General features: G+C 29.1%; 5 protein-coding genes across 8 annotated transcripts; 1 reads left to right on the top strand and 4 right to left on the bottom strand.

The window, feature by feature from the left end:
• Window positions 1-217: 217 nt before the first annotated feature.
• Window positions 218-2,911, bottom strand: LOC139990688 (rhotekin). Of its 2 annotated transcripts, none has more exons than XM_072010128.1 (4): window positions 2,731-2,911; window positions 1,525-1,715; window positions 746-1,439; window positions 218-667 (listed from the first exon to the last, which is right to left on the bottom strand). In XM_072010128.1, exons 1-4 carry the CDS (start codon window positions 2,875-2,877, stop codon window positions 335-337), a joined length of 1,365 nt encoding a protein of 454 aa, XP_071866229.1. In that variant the 5' UTR covers window positions 2,878-2,911; the 3' UTR covers window positions 218-334. The 2 variants fall into 2 exon arrangements, with proteins under 2 accessions (XP_071866229.1, XP_071866228.1); XM_072010127.1 differs by having other exon boundaries at window positions 746-1,442.
• Window positions 2,912-3,071: 160 nt separating this feature from the next.
• Rpn10 (regulatory particle non-ATPase 10) lies at window positions 3,072-5,291 on the bottom strand. 2 transcript variants are annotated; one of them, XM_072010131.1, is made up of 6 exons: window positions 5,068-5,291; window positions 4,496-4,636; window positions 4,305-4,416; window positions 3,851-4,225; window positions 3,483-3,771; window positions 3,072-3,402 (listed from the first exon to the last, which is right to left on the bottom strand). In XM_072010131.1, exons 1-6 carry the CDS (start codon window positions 5,091-5,093, stop codon window positions 3,179-3,181), a joined length of 1,167 nt encoding a protein of 388 aa, XP_071866232.1. In that variant the 5' UTR covers window positions 5,094-5,291; the 3' UTR covers window positions 3,072-3,178. The 2 variants fall into 2 exon arrangements, with proteins under 2 accessions (XP_071866232.1, XP_071866233.1); XM_072010132.1 differs by lacking the exon at window positions 5,068-5,291 and adding an exon at window positions 4,718-4,742.
• A 53-nt stretch (window positions 5,292-5,344) lies between these two features.
• LOC139990693 (uncharacterized) lies at window positions 5,345-8,164 on the bottom strand. Of its 2 annotated transcripts, none has more exons than XM_072010133.1 (3): window positions 7,843-8,164; window positions 7,037-7,135; window positions 5,345-6,660 (listed from the first exon to the last, which is right to left on the bottom strand). In XM_072010133.1, exons 1-3 carry the CDS (start codon window positions 7,966-7,968, stop codon window positions 5,863-5,865), a joined length of 1,023 nt encoding a protein of 340 aa, XP_071866234.1. In that variant the 5' UTR covers window positions 7,969-8,164; the 3' UTR covers window positions 5,345-5,862. The 2 variants fall into 2 exon arrangements, with proteins under 2 accessions (XP_071866234.1, XP_071866236.1); XM_072010135.1 differs by having other exon boundaries at window positions 7,037-7,239; window positions 7,843-8,160.
• A 1,395-nt stretch (window positions 8,165-9,559) lies between these two features.
• On the top strand, window positions 9,560-11,197 carry LOC139990695 (SRR1-like protein). Its single transcript, XM_072010138.1, has 3 exons — window positions 9,560-10,003; window positions 10,094-10,788; window positions 11,074-11,197. Exons 1-3 carry the CDS (start codon window positions 9,861-9,863, stop codon window positions 11,094-11,096), a joined length of 861 nt encoding a protein of 286 aa, XP_071866239.1. The 5' UTR covers window positions 9,560-9,860; the 3' UTR covers window positions 11,097-11,197.
• A 230-nt stretch (window positions 11,198-11,427) lies between these two features.
• On the bottom strand, window positions 11,428-14,745 carry LOC139990691 (short/branched chain specific acyl-CoA dehydrogenase, mitochondrial). The gene is made up of 9 exons (XM_072010130.1): window positions 14,318-14,745; window positions 13,661-13,775; window positions 13,397-13,497; window positions 12,974-13,180; window positions 12,692-12,862; window positions 12,313-12,438; window positions 12,039-12,221; window positions 11,827-11,962; window positions 11,428-11,732 (listed from the first exon to the last, which is right to left on the bottom strand). Exons 1-9 carry the CDS (start codon window positions 14,345-14,347, stop codon window positions 11,557-11,559), a joined length of 1,245 nt encoding a protein of 414 aa, XP_071866231.1. The 5' UTR covers window positions 14,348-14,745; the 3' UTR covers window positions 11,428-11,556.
• Between the last annotated feature and the right edge of the window lie 2,038 nt (window positions 14,746-16,783).

A 16,783-nucleotide genomic window follows, 5' to 3' on the forward strand; every position in this document is an offset into this window, starting at 1 on the left:
AATCCAATATTATGAATGATTTTATTAAGTTCATTTACACAAATGTCAAATGACAAATCTTATTGAAGAAATGCCTATAAGATTTTAATGAAATGAATAATGATACGAGAGTATACCATCATTGATGCATTATTATAATATTTAAAGAGAAATTTAGGTGATATATTTAAAATACCTATTCTCGAAAAAATGCATAGGTAAGTCAGTTCTAAAAATAAAATTGGCATTTCTATATATTAAAATTTTTACAATTTTTATTCTTATATTATTCACAGGTTTTAATAACTATAATTTTTATTATTTAGTAAATATTAATATACTTGAAATAAAACTTTTATGTAGAGCAAAGTATATTTTCTTCCCTACAAATATTGTCTGTTAAAGAAGTTTCGTCATAAAGAGATCGGTGTCGTTTGTTCCTTCCATTAAAAGTATTCATTATATTTATATTTTCATTCAAATACTCGGAATGTGGAATTTGTTGAACTGTTATCGCTGCATGTTTCCATCTGACATATTCTTTAATGCATTTTTCCAATTTTTCAAACCATTCTTGAACATCTTCGTTTGAATATAATTCTATAACATCACGTATCTCGTTACCATTTAGGTGATTGATTATACGTAATTGATTTTTCGTTGATTTCGATCGGCGGACAATAGTTTCCTGAAATATAACAATATTATAATCATATTCAATATCGACAGAAAATTTAAAAAAATATAATCCAAAGTTTCATTTTACCTTCTTTACACAAATCGTATACATAGGTTTTTCTAATTTTTCCAAACATTTCTTCGATTTCCAAACTTCAATTTGGAAACTTCGTAATCGTATCCAGCATCGTCGATTATTTATAATTGCGAATCCAGCACAAACTTCCTTATCGATGTAATACGGTTGAACAGCTAAACGACAGCAAAAATGTCCGAAAAGCGGCAATGCATTAGCTTTACTACCAACATTGTTTAATATTAGATCATGTGAACGTATATTCTCATCGGTATCGTTAAGGGTCATCTTTGCGTAAGCCAGCAACTCAAACTGCGGTACTTTATTAGACTCATTTTCATTTCGTAGAGCGGCCGCAAGCTTTCGACCTACTGTTTTCGAAATTGAAGAATGAATAGTTCTTCTGATCTTTCTCGGAGTGCTAGCAATACTAAAGTCTTCTTGCAAAATATGACTATAAACTTCTAAAGATAATTCAAATTCAGCTGATACGTTACTGAATAATAAAACGTCAGGAAAACTAATATCCGTTTGCTTTCTATCTATTGGAAAAAGTAAACTCGTATCCTGAATTTCTGCACCAATTCGAACTATACAAAAAATCGCGAATCTTCGATAATCTCCACGGTTTTTAAAATAATCAGAATCTCTCCACATCAAAGGAAATCTAAGATCCGAAATAGATAATTTGCCCTTGCTATCCGAACTGCTGAAACATACAAATTTAAATAGTATTATACGTATTTCCGTGCATTCCTATTTACAACATATTTTTATAAATAGACCAGTACCTCGTTTTCAACGGTGCATCTTTTCCTCGGTCTTCTAACTCAACCATATAGGCGGACATTCGTTTGTTAGAAGTAAATAAAGCACGTGCAGCTTCCAAACTTTGTGCAGGATGCCGTGCAGCAGCCAACAATCTGGCTGAGCCTTCTTTTATTTTAGTTTCCAATTTAATTTTTTGCTCCAAGTCATATTCCTAAAATGGAAAACATTATATTTTTATAACGATTTCTATTATTAAAATCGTTATGCCTCGTGAAAAGAACACGGATTGAACAGAAAACATTTATAATTTAGCTTATTTTTTCCAGAAGAAAACAAATCAATTAAATGTAAGAAAAGATGAATGCAATGTGTATCATATAGGACTTCTTATGTGTAGGAACTATTTCAAAGAAACTTGCAATAAATATTTTGAAAAGCTTTAATTCATAATAATGAATTAAATGTTTAACAACTTCTTGATGTTACTTTATTTCGTAAACTATCTCTTTTATTTATGTACACATAAGAATACAGAAATACTACTACATGATAGTAAAGAATACTAATATTAAATATTATCTACGTATATTTAAAAAATTCTAATCTCAATAAATTATTATACAAGACATGAAACAAAAGATCAGTTTTCAAAATTTCTCCATTCATCAACCTTATTTCAAGGTAACATTTAAAATAACAATTACGCTAAAATTAAAATGCGCGTTATAGATTATTTAACGTGACAATTGCTAATTATGAACGACTATAATTTTAAAACTGCAACATTCTTTTTGTTGACAATAGAAATATAAATTATTTGTATTTGTATTAAATACCTTCGAAAACAAATAAATATGTAATGTATATAATTAAAAGAATTCTATTTATCAAAAATGCTATAATTACATATTTAAATATATCTTTAAAAAATTTACTATGTAGAAAATTGAATACATATCTTATTTTAATTTAGATTTTATACATATACATTTAGTCCTTTAACGGCTCTTTCAAATGTCAAACATAACCTATGCTTTCTTAACAATAATTAACAGTTTTAAAATAATATTTAATAAATGTCAAGAATATAGCCTGTTTCAAAACGTTAAGATGAATGAAGGCAATTTCTACATTTTAATAATAAAATCTTGATAAAACAAAAAATATTATAAGACACAACGTATAGTAAATAATAAAATTCTATAGATAATCGAATATTTACTCACAGCTACATTTTTATAATTTCGAATACTTTCTCGTCTGCGAACTCGTGCTTGAAAATCACTTAACGAACGCAAATAATTATTTTCCTTGTTTAAACTGTTAGTTAGTGGAACGCGTAAAGAGCCAATACTTTTTCTACGTGGCGCCATTTTGATGGTTCATTGCTTTTTTTTCAGCGGTTTTAAATGACCGTAGTTTCGAAGTCTCTCGGCCATTGTACAAATATGTAAAGAAAAGATGTAGGGAAGGGAAAATGAAGAAAAAATTATTGCGTACAAAAATATCATTTGACAAAGCTATAAAAATGTTTAGTATAAGGTATAAAAAATGTTAAACTTCTGCAAAAAACTGAAACTTATATTTGGTATATATGTAGATATTCACATTCGAACAGCAATTAATATAAAGTAAGGGTATTTGTAATGATGTAGAATAATGAGCATAATTTTTTTATTTTTTATCCTTGTCCTTGTCTTTGTCCTTCTCTTTCTCTTTTTCTTTATCTTTATCTTTATTCTGTTGAAGAGACCCAACGGCTTGGCGGACGGCTTCCGAATGAGGATCAACACCTGGTAAATTTTCCAAAACTGATTGTAAAAATGCTGGATCAGACATAACAGCAGCATAATCCTCTTCAACTTCCATTGCTTCCTCTTTGAGAGATTCAAGTTCTTCTATAAAACAAAATAGATAATAATAATGTGCACACATGTGTACGTAGATGTAAATAGTTATATAAAGATAATTTTCGTACGTTGATCTTGCATAGACATTTGCATTGCAAAAGCAATTTGTTCCTCTTCGGTCATACGTGCAAAATCCGGTGCATTTATGTTAGCAGGAGTAGCAGTATTGTCAGCAGTTGAAGATGAAGTTTCTGCACCCTCGAGTGACATAGCGAGTGCGCGCTTTAACATTGCCTCTTCGTTATGTACTTCTTTAATCGTTTCTGGCGGTTTATTTGTAGCTGCTTCATTAGCTTGTGCGCGTCGCGCTTCATCCTCTTGACGCTGCCGTTGTTCTTCCATTGAAACGCGCAATGCCTGTATATATAGGATAAAAATGGTAAATAAAACAAAGAGTGGGAGTTTTATTAAGGAACACAATTGCAAAATAACAAACCAATGCCAACTCTGGATCTTCATTTGGATCAACACCAAACTCATAAGCAGATCCTCCCATGCCTGTGCCACCCATTCCATCTTCTCCTTGAATTATAGGAGAAGAAATCAATGCATCAGACAAATGTGGCCCAGGTGGAACTGTGACCAAATGGCTCCCTGTTCCATCCTTTCCATTCAGAGCATTGATGAAAGCTGTCAGCACTTCATTATTAATGCTTTCTTCACCAAAACTAATCACATCCACATTAACTTTTTCCTTTTTTAATCTTTTTGCTAATTTCACAAGTTCTTTCTCATCAATTTCTATGGGACTACCAATGAAGGCCACAATACGCATTTTATGATTTTTACCTTGACGATGTTTCAGTGCCAACTGTTGATTTATTTTTATTCATAGACATTACAATTATAAACTTTGTATAACAGAACATAAGGATAATTAATATACTTACATGTGCAATTCGGATTCCTGTTATTAGACACAGATTACCATTTGGTTGAACTTGATGGAGTTTTGATAAAATCCTGCCCACATCGCTAGTAAGTGTAGCTAACACTTCAACACTGTTTAGAAGAATAAAGTTTAAATGAAAAAATAACAAATATTTTCTACCACTGGCATATAGGATATGATTTAACATACTTAGCTAGTGTTATTAAGCCAACATTGTTTTCAGGATTCGAGCGTGTTTTTGAATGACAAACCAAATTAACAGCATCCTGTTGTGCTTGCAGTCGTGTCGGTAAAAAATCTCCATTTCTCATATAATCGCTGTTGTCGACACTGTAAGTATTCCAAAATGTGTGAATGAAACGATAAACTTTTGGTGAACAGATTTAAAGGAAACTATTTTATCTTAGTCACATAACCTGTACTCAATTGATTTATACAAATCGAAATATTTATATCGCAATTTACTTATCGCTCATTATATTTGTAACTGCAAATGTCTCATTTGCAATTAAATTTAAAATTAAATTTTACTTTCGCTAGATTTAATTCAAGAAGGAAAAGTTAATCGTGAATATACTATGAAGTATTTCAACTTTGCACTGTCACTCATCCTATCATTTACAAATTGCCAAAATAGTTGCCGTTAGAAAACGTAGAAATATAATGATATGAAATTCAATGAAAATTAAGAAGATAAATTAAGAACGCAAAAAATGTAACGCCTCTTGCAAGCTTACAACGAATAAATATCAAAAGCTTACCATATCATCGTACTTTCCAGTACCATCTTGGTTCGAATTACTAAATCGTTTCATTCCATTTCGTTCCGTTCTGTCATATTTACAGATAATTTTCTGTCTCAACCCATTTCATTCCGTTCCGTTCCGTTTCGTTTTGCCTTTTTGATTTACTTGATTGTATGTTTTACGAAAAGTTTCAAATATTAATGTATTCAAAATAAATATAGTTAATCAATAATCATTGGCTGAAATGGAGAAAAATGATATTATGGGAAGGAGGAAAAAATAATATTGCGTGTACATATGAAAAATTATGTCGTACATACATATATATATATATGTATGTATGTATGCATGTATATATATATAGTTTTCAATTAAATACAAATTACAAGATAAAATCATTTGTTTACGCTTAGATTAAAGACTTTTACCGCTTTTTGAGGCAATAAAATAAAACGGATAATGAAATATCCTGAAGATGAAAAACATAGAAATGGAGAACGGACATGATGGAAAATATAATATACACTTCCGCTCAAAGCTCTTAGGACATATATTTATACATTTTTAACAAAACTTCAGTATTTAGTGTAGATTATATGCATTTTTTAAAGCTTGTTAATACAGTAACACTTTATGCATAAATTACTCTTTTTGTCCTATAAACTATACGTTTAAATTATTTCTTATATCTTTTAACGATTATTTAATATTTTCTAATTTTAAAGAAAATATAACTGTCTTGAGAGTTTCGAGCGGAGATGCATCAAGAGCGAATTAAAAAAGAAGAAAATGAAACAACGATATAAGGAATTAAGGAGAAAAGGAATCGATGGTTGCGTCCAGTTGGAGTGTCGAGTATCTCGGTGTTTCATCCATTAGTGTCGCTTCTTCGTAAGTTGGTGGTTGATCATTATAACATCTTGATTTTAACATCTGTCTGTTTCGCCTTCTATTATTAAAAGTACGAATAATAACTATAAGCGGTCCTATGAGTAACATAATAACGCCGATCACAAGCATGGTTATAGCAATAGCCGTCCCGACTCGATTTACCGGGCGGCGTCGCGATTTTGTTTCATTCTTTTTCTTTTCTATACTTTCGTCGGATATTTTATTATGTTCATACTCTAAGAAATTTCTTTCAGTGAATTTGATCAAATTAGTCGTACCAAAGTCTTTCGATTCAAACGAGGCGCTTGGCGTGTTATTATTTATTACAGTATCTTCTGTCTCGTAAGGATTTTTATTGGAAGTAAGTGGTAAAATAACGTTCACTTTGTGATTTACTTTCTCTACTTCATTTCTGTTGTTTGAATGAATAGTCGAAGTTTGAGTTGAATGTACGTCTTTAGCATCTTGTTTACGATGAATCGTCGTACGTCTTTTGATTGTTGATATCGTTCTAGATATTCCGCTGCCGATACTATCCGTTTTATCGGAAGTAAATAATTCGCGGGGCCACTGTTCATTTGATGTAGTATTACCAGAATGATCAACAGCGATGTCTTCCCGCTGAGTTCCGATTTGAAATTTTATAATTTTAAAACGATTTTCTGTGACATTCGATTCTCGAAACAATTCACCTTTGTTCCATCTCGAGAATTTTTCCTGTGAAAATAGTATCCTCGAATGTTTCCTCAGTTTGTTTTCTTATTTAAAAATATGTACAAAATCTCAAGAAATATAAATAATATGTGTATACTAATTTAATTAGATATTAAAACGTGCACATTTTTTTATTATTTATTTTTTCTAGATCGATAATTTTCTATCATTGGAAATGCGATTGATTATCATTCAAATATTAACTAAAAATCAATTTTAACTAAATATTAACTAAAAATGCTATTAAGTATTTACTTCAATTAAAAAAGATAATTACGTGTTTATTTATAAAAGTAATATTTATCAAAACATTAATAATCAAATTATTTGGTGTAAAATATAGCATTGTATATTTTTATAATCGATTAGAATGTCGAACCTGCATGTTAATTGTATCATTTCGTGCTTTCGTCTTTTCACATAGCGAAATTACACCTTTTTGTAGAAATATGAATCCAATTATACTCCAGATAGTCAGCTGAAAGATGATTGTCAATTTTGTAGCCCATTTATTCATTTCTATATTTGAAGGCATCTTTAAAAAAAAATGTCTCCCGTAGATATCGTATGGCCCGCTTGCGCCTGAATCATTAAATAAAAAGTCAATAAGGCGACACATACCATGATAAAAGAAAATAATAAAATTATCTCACTATTGTTAACTTTTTATAACATGAACTTCACATTTTTCATGATTTAAATAAAGGTAACTTATATCTGGTGTTTATAAGTTACTAAATGTTTAAATTCTGAAGGGCTCTCTAAGATATCTTCAAGAGAGAAATAAAATTTTTAATATATTTATAATCGTATTGTTGCCAACATTTAAAATGATTCAATGAATAATAAATAAACGACTTTTAAATAATAATCGAATAAGAATTTCATTAATACTGCAAATAAATTGAAAAGTCCTACTTAAATGGCAGGTGAAGTTATTTTAGTACCGTTATATAGAGTCGTTAATATATCCAACAAATATGGCAACACATAGTAGATAATTTAGTTATAAATGCGTAATGAAAAAAAGAACAGCTGTATTATAAGATTTAATTTTCTTGTAATTCTATGTTATTAATAGAAAAATTAACTAATAAGAATATTTTTCAACATTCTCCCTCTATTACGGTGCGCATATTCGTTGTTGGTTTGTTGGACGTGATCAGTCCGATAGCTTTTTTTTACCTTTACGTATCGCGTTTCTTCTCCTATAACGCACTGTATTAAAACGCTGTTGATAAAAGTTGATCGGCACGAATACATTACGATAGATTCCTTATATATCCGTGTCGATTTATACCGATCGATCATAACTGTGGCTGCACACTCGTTTAATTGCTTGCTCTAGCCATCCTTAAGATCGGCTAATCGTTCGATCAATTTGTCATCAAGGAGCAATGCATTCGTCATACGCTATACCACAGACAAGGTATAGGATAGACTTATCACTTTACAAGACTTTGTGTCCCATACTGAAGTACCGATCGTGCAAAAAATCAAAGCTTTTCTTGTGCCCTCTATGATTGAAAGCGTTGAGTTCTGGAATTACATAACACATATATGTATTCATTGTTAACAATTGTCATTGTTAGCTATCAACTTTTGCAAAGTCAACAAATTAAAAAGATTTTAATAATAATGTATAATAATGTGATTCTAGTATCGAAATATACATATTTATAAAAAAAATGAAGTAAAATGAAAAATCATTAAGAAACTATTTAGAACTTTGAAATAATTACTCTTTCATTCAGAATTTTAGATTACATCCAAAAATCGGAATATTTAACATTATAATTAAATTCTTGGTTTTTATACATTTATATATACAATAATATATAACATATCTAAAGTGTAGCACTCAATATAATATTTAGTGAGTAGAAGAAATCTTTGGTTAAGTTCCATTCCTTCAATTGTGTTTATAAGGATATGATTCTTCCATTATGTACAACATAATTATATCTTTTTTTACTTTTATATCCACTGTATCATTGAATCATTGTTTTAATTTTGATATTCATTCATTTATATTTATTATTCAGTCGTCTTTCTATCATAGTTGTTATTTGATCCCATGTAAGCTGGTGTAAGCTTCCATAAAAGTTTTCTACCTCATTCCAAATTCCTTCATAAAAGTTTAAATTTGAACATCATTGTGACTTGTAAAATTTCACTATAATAATATTAATTTAATCGTACAAGATGATCGTGAAATTTCGTAATTTGTTTATCGTGGAAATCTATATATTATTGAAAGTTTGATTAGATGCTTGGCTCTGAGTGAAAGGGAAATTAATCATTAAATTCGAAATTGATAAGCGAAACTGCAGCACAACATTTTGCTGTTGAAATTCGTAAGTAAATATCATATACCACTATGATGCAGTATACACGAAATGGTATATTGCCATAAAGTGCTAATTTATCATTGTGTATACACTATCTTTCAAAAATATACAAACACTTGCTTATTTTTGATAAGATGTATTTTAATTGCAGACGTAAATCTTTATAACTATGTATAAATATGTAAGTATAGTATTATATGTATATATTATATGATGTGATTAAATCTTTTTGGAAACCAGTATGTAATAGTAAAGCGAGCATTTTTAATTATTGAACCTTCTAGAGGTATTTTGTTATCTGACAAACTATTTATTTTCAGATTTTCAAATTTCTAAAAATTATGAGTTATCTAAACAAATTTTTCTAATAGAAAAATTTTCGAATAGAAAAATTTCTGGCATTGACACAAACATTGATATTTAGATAAAGCTATAGAAAAGGCAAAAGTAAAGGACTATGCTTTAGCAATATCCGGTCACAATTTTATATATATTTTAAAAATATTATAGCTGATTATGGTTATTGATAATGCAAAATTCGCTCCATCCAATAATAAAGTGGCGCCATCTATGTAATAGAAGTCGCATATAGGGTTATCTGTCGAAAGAAATTCTGAAACTTATCATTTTCATCATTCATTAGTTTTAATTAATATAACTGCTTGTTTTTATTAGATATTTTCACCTGTCTTAAACTACGAAATCGTGATAATGTTGTGAAACAGCTTTTATGGCAATTTCAAGTTATAAAATAGGTGGATCTTTTAGGTAAGCAATAAAATGATCAAGTATAAAAACAAATCATCTGCCGTTTTGTAACTATGAACATATATATATATATACACATATAAAATGCGAGACAGTGGGGAATTTAAACTCGTAACTCGTCGAAAGAAACGTATACCTCATGTTCGAAATATATGCCATACGAGCACAATTTTAACCACTAACGATGACGATGGTACTCTGAACATTAATTACGAAACACTGTTTGGGTAAGGATCTTTTACACACGAAGTTTTACATACATTTCTCGAAGGTGTGTATACAAACTTTTTTAACAACAATTCTATAATAATTTTCAGAAAGCTACTAGAGGCTGAAGTTGAAGTAAAAAATTCATCGTTTGCTGACAATGTTTTTCATTATTTAAAAGATTCTTTAACTGCTTTAAATAGCAGTGGCATTTGTGATATATTGTGCTATGGTTTGGGTCATTTTTCTACTCACAGATCCTCTAAATATCAATTGGCATTACTCTTATCTTTGAAAAAACATTATAACCCTCAAATTTATGTATATGACCCAATTTTTTTTTCTGAAGAAATCAAGTTTCTGAAACAACTTGATTTTAATGTTCTAACAATTAATGAAGAATGCAAACGCATTATAGGTGATAATGTTACATTGGTATATATGCCACATTGTTCAGTACATTTAATCAACAATTTTCTTTATGCAAATTGGTGTAAAAACTTAAATAGGTGCATCCTCTTGACAAATAGTTTTTCAATAGTTGCTGATGACTTGAGAAAAACAAATAAGTCCAGTCCTATTGATTATGTGTTTCGTATTCGACCTTACGTTACAGAAATTGCTTTACGAAATGATTTCATATATGAAGAAGTATTCAATGACTTAAGTATTCATACATTTCCTGAACAAAATATTAATGCAATTCCTGAAAGTTTTTGGAGTACACGAGAAAAGCCTTGCTATCAAGATATAGATATTGATTATTTGACTGCTAAGCAAACTAAGGAAATAGATGCTAAGAATTGTAATTATATCTTTTAAATGTATTATTAAGTAACTCTGATATTTTTTAATATTGCTAATTTAAGTTATTAAGATACATATGTATATCTATGTGTGTATTGATATATCATGTACAAAGCAATTTAAGTAGTGAAGTAATTATTACATTTATTTCATAAGATTTTATAAAATTGAATAAATTAATATCATTATGATGCAAGAAAAAGTTAAAAGTAAATTAAACAGATTAAAAATTTAAAACAGATATTAATATTTGTTAACAAATAACTTTTTCTGTCTGTTATAGGTAACAAACAAGATGAAACCTAATATCAAGTTGCTTCACACACTTATACAAGAAATTCGACGAACATCATCTCAACAAAAATCAGAAAAGAATATTATGACGCAATACATTTTGGACCAAGCACGATCCCATCGAGAAACGTCTGAAGTTTTGTGCAAAGCAAGAGAGGAGTTAAAAAATTTAGCAGAAACATACCTTTGTTATCTAAACTCTCAACGAGTATGTAAAGAAATTCAAATCCGATATGCTGGTAAAGGAGAACGAAGTATCAAAGAAACCGCAGATCTCGTCGGATTTAAATTACCTCATGATCCGAAATGAATTCAATTGGAGTTAGTTTTAATTAAAATAATATAAATTTATCAATAAAATATTTATTATTATTAATGGAACATAAAAAGATAATTATAAAAAATATCTATTATAATTATAAAAAATAAAGTATAAAATTTTGATTTAAAAGACGAATATAATTACATATTTTCACGAATATTGTTGACGAATGCATTTGGCTATGGTTGATAATTGCATATTACTAGTGCCTTCGTAAATAGTCCCAATTTTCGAATCTCTAAAATATTTTTCTTGAGGAAAATCTGTTGTGAATCCTACTCCACCCATAAAGTCGATGCATTTTGCGGTAACACGTAAAGCCGTTTCTGCATTGAAAAAAAAATATATAATAAATTTTACGGTCAATATTTTAATATTTTACGATTTCCGTTAAAAAACTAGAAAGAGAACATTAATTACCGGAAGCAACCAGTTTTGCCATGGCAGCCTCTTTTATTACATCTCCTTTGGCATCGACTAATCTGGCCGCATTGTAAACCAGTAACCTGGCACATTCAAGTTCAGTGGCCACTTGAGCAATTTGATGTTGCATAGACTACACACAAAAATTATACAATCTGAGTCTTAGCTTTGATATTCATTATATTAGAAATAATTTATCTATCTTATACTTGAAATGAGAATATGTCTTTTCCAAATTGTTTCCTTTCTAATGTGTATGGTATGGTAGCATCGAAGCAGCCTTGTGCTATACCAATCATTTGAGCTCCAATACCAATTCGTCCTTCATTTAAAAATTTTGCAGCGTATTTGTACCCTTGTCCAAGTTCTCCTAAGATATTTTCCTCAGGAACCTTAATTCAGTAGAGAACCAAACATTTAAAAAATGAGCATCTACGAGTAATATTCAAACCACTTTTACATTCAAAAAATCATTTTATTTACTCTGACGTTGTCGAAGTGAATCATACATGTACCCGATGCTTTAATTCCTAGCTTATCTTCAGGTTTGGCGACTGTTAATCCAGGCGTATCTCGTTCTACAAAAAATGTTGTAATGCCACGGTATCCCTATTTAAAAGATTTTTTATTATTACCTGATAATATTGCTTATTCCCTTACAATTATAATTTAATTTAATTGCATTTTTAAAAATAAGTGATTGCGATAGAAGATTCTATAATAAACTCGTAAAATCGGTCAGAGTTTAAAGTTGAAAGTTCGAGCATTTGGACCAATGCATTTGACAAAAATCTGAGAAAATAAAGTGTTCACGATTCTAAATTACAAACATAATTTAATAGAATAAGAATATTAAACTTACGGCAGAAGGATTTGCATTTGCGAAAACAAGGAACAAACCCGCAATATCGGAATTTGAAATCCACATTTTTGTTCCGTTTATAACATAATCAGATCCATCCTTTTTTGCTTCGGTTTTCAAAGAAAAGGCATCTGATCCTGAACCAGGCTCCGTAAGACAAAAACTTCCCGCCTAGAAAATGTAAAAGATGAAAAACATTTTTGTTGTTTGAAATTATTTATAGGATGCTATCAGTTTATAGCGCTTTGTTATTTAACTACTTTATCTAATTTGTTTTCTTACGTATTCTTGTGCTAATCTCGGCAGATATTTTGCTTTCTGTTCTTCCGTGCCGACTTTTGCAACTAACGAGTTCACTAAAGTATTGTGAATATCAACCAGAGCTGCCACAGCTCCACAAACTTTGCCAACTTCTTCAACGGTTAAAACCGTTGTCATGAAATTACACCCAGAGCCACTGTATTTCTCCGGTACTTCGATGCCCATTAACTATCAATAGATTGATTAAATGTGTGTTATATTATGTGTTCGTAAAAAATACGAATAAAAGTTTGATAGCATGAATGTCTCGGATTAATTATTAATTGATAGTAGTTGATTCAAAAATTAATATATAAAAAAATTTATATATATATATATATATATATATATATATATATATATATATATATATTAATTTACTACAGAGATAGATAAAAAACTTACACCATTTTCGAAAAGTGTTCGTACTACAGCATCGTCTATTTTTCCCTCTTTTTCCATTTTTCGCACAAGCGGAGCAATTTCCTCTTTAGCCAATTTAGCAACTAAGAAATTTTGCAAAAATTATATTTCGTACGTAGATATTTAAGAAGCATAATTTATTAGAAGACAATTAATCAAATAAAAGATGAAGAAGCATATTGTATCTATGATTATATGAGTAATCTATGAAATGTGCAGAATATTCGATAATAACAATAATCTTACCACTTTCTTTCATCAAAAGTTCTTCTTCTGTAAATTGAGTTAAAGGGCCAGGACAGTGATGTAATTGGGTTATACAAGTGGTCAAATGCCTATTGTTATACATTTTTCGTGATATCTGAAAATTGATTTCATCGAATCTGTTTTAATTTTGAATATGTATATATATTACGATACGAATATTTGAAATTACATTTCCAGACTACTATAAAGTATATCTCTTTAAAAAACAGGTGTTTGATTAAAATAAGTGGAAATATCGATTCGAGAATTTGATTTGTAACGTTAAAATCTATAGTGTTCTACAAGATGTAAAATATAGCAAAATAAGAAAGCATTAGGAATATCAACAAATGAAAATTGTATTATTATAAAAAAAGAAGAATATAAGAAGAATTTTACAATAATAGTTAGGCTGTGCAATTTAAGTAAATAAAAATTTTTAATAATATATCAGAATAGAATAGACAAGTTCTCATTAAGTAACAAATTTTTTTTCTTTAAAAATTTTATTAAATTTCAAATTTTTACATGCCACGTCATCGAAATTACTTCTTCCTCTCGTTCTATATTGAAATTATCAAAATTGTTAGTTAAAAATTACTTAGCCATTATTAGGAACGCACTATAGATGCATAAATCTCTAAGAAACATACATACCTGCTTAATTGAAGATGTAAATAAATTCATATTTGGTTTAATACTTATTTTATAAAACTCTAAAACACTTTTTAATAACAATTTAATTTCGATGATATTCACGAAAATTCCAGCTAGACACTGTGTATATGCGATGTATCACTGTTTTGGAAAATTTAGTAATTCAAATGAAAGAAAAGGAACGTAAATCAGTATGTTGTTGATCGGACAGCAGATGAAAGACTGTATCATTGACTCTATTGTAACACTGTGCTTACGTATCTGTTACCACTTGTTCCTATATAGAACACATAAACATGTTTCAAACAGGTTCTTATGTAACAGGAATAATAGGAAGAAATCCTTGCCCATTTTATCCAAATTCATGTTGGGTTTATCCAAAGAAATTTCAAAGGCATGACAATTACTACTTATATAGTTATGTTTCCTAAATCGAGGTTAAATACATTGTTATCTTTCTATGCTTTTGTTGTAGAATATAAAACATTACGTGTACATACATATTATATACGGGATGTCCCAGTTGTTTGGTGTCACACATTGATAGTACATTCTAAGGCTAAGTTAAGATAAGAAAGAAATATCATATAATGTACAACATTGGAAAAATTGATAAGAAGTTAGAGCAACAAAAAAAACAACATACGAAATGAGCTGTAACGAACGTGTGATATTTTGGTACAAGGAATGAATAAATCAAGGATATTTACATCTAGTAATAGTCAAAAGATCTCATAAAATTTTTACAACTTATTGTTTATCATTCCTGTTAATAAAAGATTGCGATAATTGAATTTATTACTCATCTGAAGATATTGTTTATTACTTGTTGGTTATATAAAATGTATTAAAATCGCTTAACACAAGACTTTTATATTATATATAGATATTTCCCTACATTTTAATATCGCATGCGAAAATGTTAAAAAATTTAATATGAAATTGAATCTAAAAAATAAAGAAAATATGGAAAGAAAGATGGGAATCATATATGAAAATACTAAATTTCTGTTTAACAATGATTCTCGTTAAATCGAGATGTGGAATCACATCTTGTTTGTAAGTTTATCGATGTACTTTAACCTTCTAGTCCACAAAGACTGTTATTCAGTTTATGATTAAATCAGATATGTAGACTCTTTTATATGGTTTGACAGGGTACTCTACAAATCTCACAAAAAGATTTAATAAAAAATGTCACTTGCAATTAGTTTAGTTGTTAATTAGCTAGATCTATTTCTTTTTAAAACAACCAACAAGCTTCAAACTTTTGTAATCGTTGGTAAGCTTGTTTGTCTGTTTAAAATGATCAATTTGTTGATAGTCAAACAACGTAGGAAATCACGTTTTCTGAACTACGCAAGAATATCGCTTATACAGAATGTTCCAGTCATCGTGGTACACAATCAACAAGGGAGTAGTTCTACGTGAAAAAGTATGTAAATCAAAAAAATACAAAATCAAATTTATTTAATGTTGGAATTATGTAATAAAACTAAGTATGTACTGTTTGTTTAAATGAACCGCTTCTGATTCGCTACAAAAAAAGATACAGTAAACAACAAGAGATCTAGCTTCTATACTATTTGTTAATAACATTTTGTTAAATATTTTTCTTTAAAAAAGTTATACAATTATATCATCAATTAAATAGTGTTCCTTGTCAGTATTATTTAGCCCACCGTTTGGTGAACATAAGCGCTCGAGCGATTCTCAGACCAGTTACGACCAGTGACACTTGGCTTGAGTGGGGAGTAATACTATAGGCTCGTATAGCTTAAACTATAAACTGACTATATGTATAATATAGTACCTTTAAAGCATGCGATCCGTTCTACGGTACTACTACATTGCCCGTTATATTACTACGAAACCCGGTTTACTGCCTGCCGATTTGTTTATGCTCGGACCGCTTTAATCCAGCTATTCTATGTTAATGACCGATAATTCAAATATTACGAATAATATTAACATATTAAACATTCATTGATAAAATTAATTTCATTTTATTTTATTGTAGCTACTTCAAATTAGTAACTTATTAGTAGCAGTAGGTATATTCTTTGTGAAGCGCATTGTTTAAAATTTTCAAAGCACGCAATACAAATCGAACGATGTATATCAAAAGTGTACACATATATATGTATATTTGCATTGATAGAATGTGAGGAAAGAGAAATGAATTAAATAGATAAATGGATAAACATATACATATATGAGAAGTATATGTTGCATTAAAATTAAGATGTAAAACGATATATTATTCGATATAATTATTGTTATATAGAATTATGTAGGAAAGGAAATATTAAGATTAACTTGTAATGACAATATTTCAATCTTCATTTTCAATTTATTAATAAATGACAAAGATTCTACTTTTTCTTGTTTAAAGTATTTTATATTGCCACAACAAAAAAATGTTATCGATTAATCGTAACATATCGACTTTCGATGATTTTTGGT

The sequence above is a fragment of the Bombus fervidus genome, chromosome 9 (assembly GCF_041682495.2).
Source record: "Bombus fervidus isolate BK054 chromosome 9, iyBomFerv1, whole genome shotgun sequence".
Taxonomy (NCBI): domain Eukaryota; kingdom Metazoa; phylum Arthropoda; class Insecta; order Hymenoptera; family Apidae; genus Bombus; species Bombus fervidus.